We start from the raw sequence: 1,142 nt of genomic DNA on the forward strand, positions 1-1,142 counted from the left end.
CCTTCCCTCCCCCCCTCCTCCCCCCTCCGCGGGCCCCTTTTGTACATGGAGCGAGCGCGACCGCCGGTTTTTTATCTTGAGCTGTTCCCGGGTCTGTAGCGACAGGAAATAAACGGACGCCTTTTCTTCACCGCGCCGCGCCGACACCGGGGGCACCGGCGGGGGGCGGGGGGCGCGGGGCGCCTCCGCCGGAAGTGCCTGGGGGGGGTGTTGGCGGCGGACCTGCTCTTGCCGGAAGTGCCGTGGGGAGTGGTGTTGGTGGCGGACCAGTTTCCGCCGGAAGTTCCCGGGGGAAGCCAAGGGCGGGCGGACTCCGGGGCTGCTGGTGGCGGCGCGGGTCGGGATGGAGCGGGAAGCGGAGGAGACGGGACCGGACCGGGAAGGGGAGGGGGACCGGGGACCGGAGATGGGACCGGGACCGGACCTGGACTTGGACCCAGACCAGGGACTGGAGACGGACTCGGACCCGGACCTGGATCCAGACCCGGACCCAGGACCGGAGACGGGGCTGGACCCGGACACGGACCTGGAGATGGGCCTGGACCCGGACCCAGACTCGGACCCGGACTCGGACTCGGACCCGGACATGGACCAGGGAGCGGAGACGGATGCGGACCCGGACCGAGAACTGGCCCCGGAGCTGGACCTGGACCTGGAGCTGGACTCGGACGCGGACCCCGAGGCGGACGCGGCCTTGGATGTGGAGGCGCTGCCGCGCGGCGGATTCCGCTGCCGCCTCTGCCGCGTGGTGGCGGCGAACCGTGAGTGGGGACCGGGCCGGGACCGGGGCCGGGGGGGGGGCCGGACCGGGACCGGGCGCGCTGACGCCGCCGCCGCCCCGCGCAGGGCCCAGCCTGGCCGAGCACCTGCGCGGGCGGAAGCACCGGCGGCTCCGCGGCCTCCGCGCCGAGCGCAGTGCCCAGGCGCGGCGCAGCCTCTTCGTCAGCGGCTTCCCCCGGGGCACGGCGGCGCCGGCGCTCGCCCGCTACTTCGGGGCCTTCGGCGACGTGGCCGCCGTCGTGATGGACAAGGAGAAGGTGAGCGGCGGCGGGGAGGAAGGGGGGGATCGGGGGCACCGGGGCAGCGGCGGCGCTGACCGGCCCTGCCCTGCCCGCAGGGCGCCTACGCCATCGTGGAGCTGC

The 1,142-nt window shown here is 75.0% G+C and overlaps 2 protein-coding genes across 2 annotated transcripts in view; both read left to right on the top strand.

The window, feature by feature from the left end:
* The window catches only part of MTA2 (metastasis associated 1 family member 2), a 7,286-nt gene extending 7,174 nt beyond the window's left edge, over positions 1-112 (top strand). Inside the window, exon 13 of the mRNA XM_026055994.1 lies at positions 100-112. Within this exon, the coding sequence (XP_025911779.1) occupies positions 100-112 (13 nt within the window). The remainder of the gene's footprint in view (positions 1-99) is intronic.
* TUT1 (terminal uridylyl transferase 1, U6 snRNA-specific) overlaps positions 7-1,142 on the top strand; it is a 4,643-nt gene continuing 3,507 nt past the window's right edge. Inside the window, exons 1-2 of the mRNA XM_026056002.1 lie at positions 7-761; positions 847-1,037. Of these exons, the coding sequence (XP_025911787.1) occupies positions 344-761; positions 847-1,037 (609 nt within the window). The 5' untranslated portion in view covers positions 7-343. The remainder of the gene's footprint in view (positions 762-846; positions 1,038-1,142) is intronic.

The sequence above is a fragment of the Apteryx rowi genome, unplaced genomic scaffold (assembly GCF_003343035.1).
Source record: "Apteryx rowi isolate R43461 unplaced genomic scaffold, aptRow1 scaffold_1289, whole genome shotgun sequence".
Classification (NCBI taxonomy): Eukaryota; Metazoa; Chordata; class Aves; order Apterygiformes; family Apterygidae; genus Apteryx; species Apteryx rowi.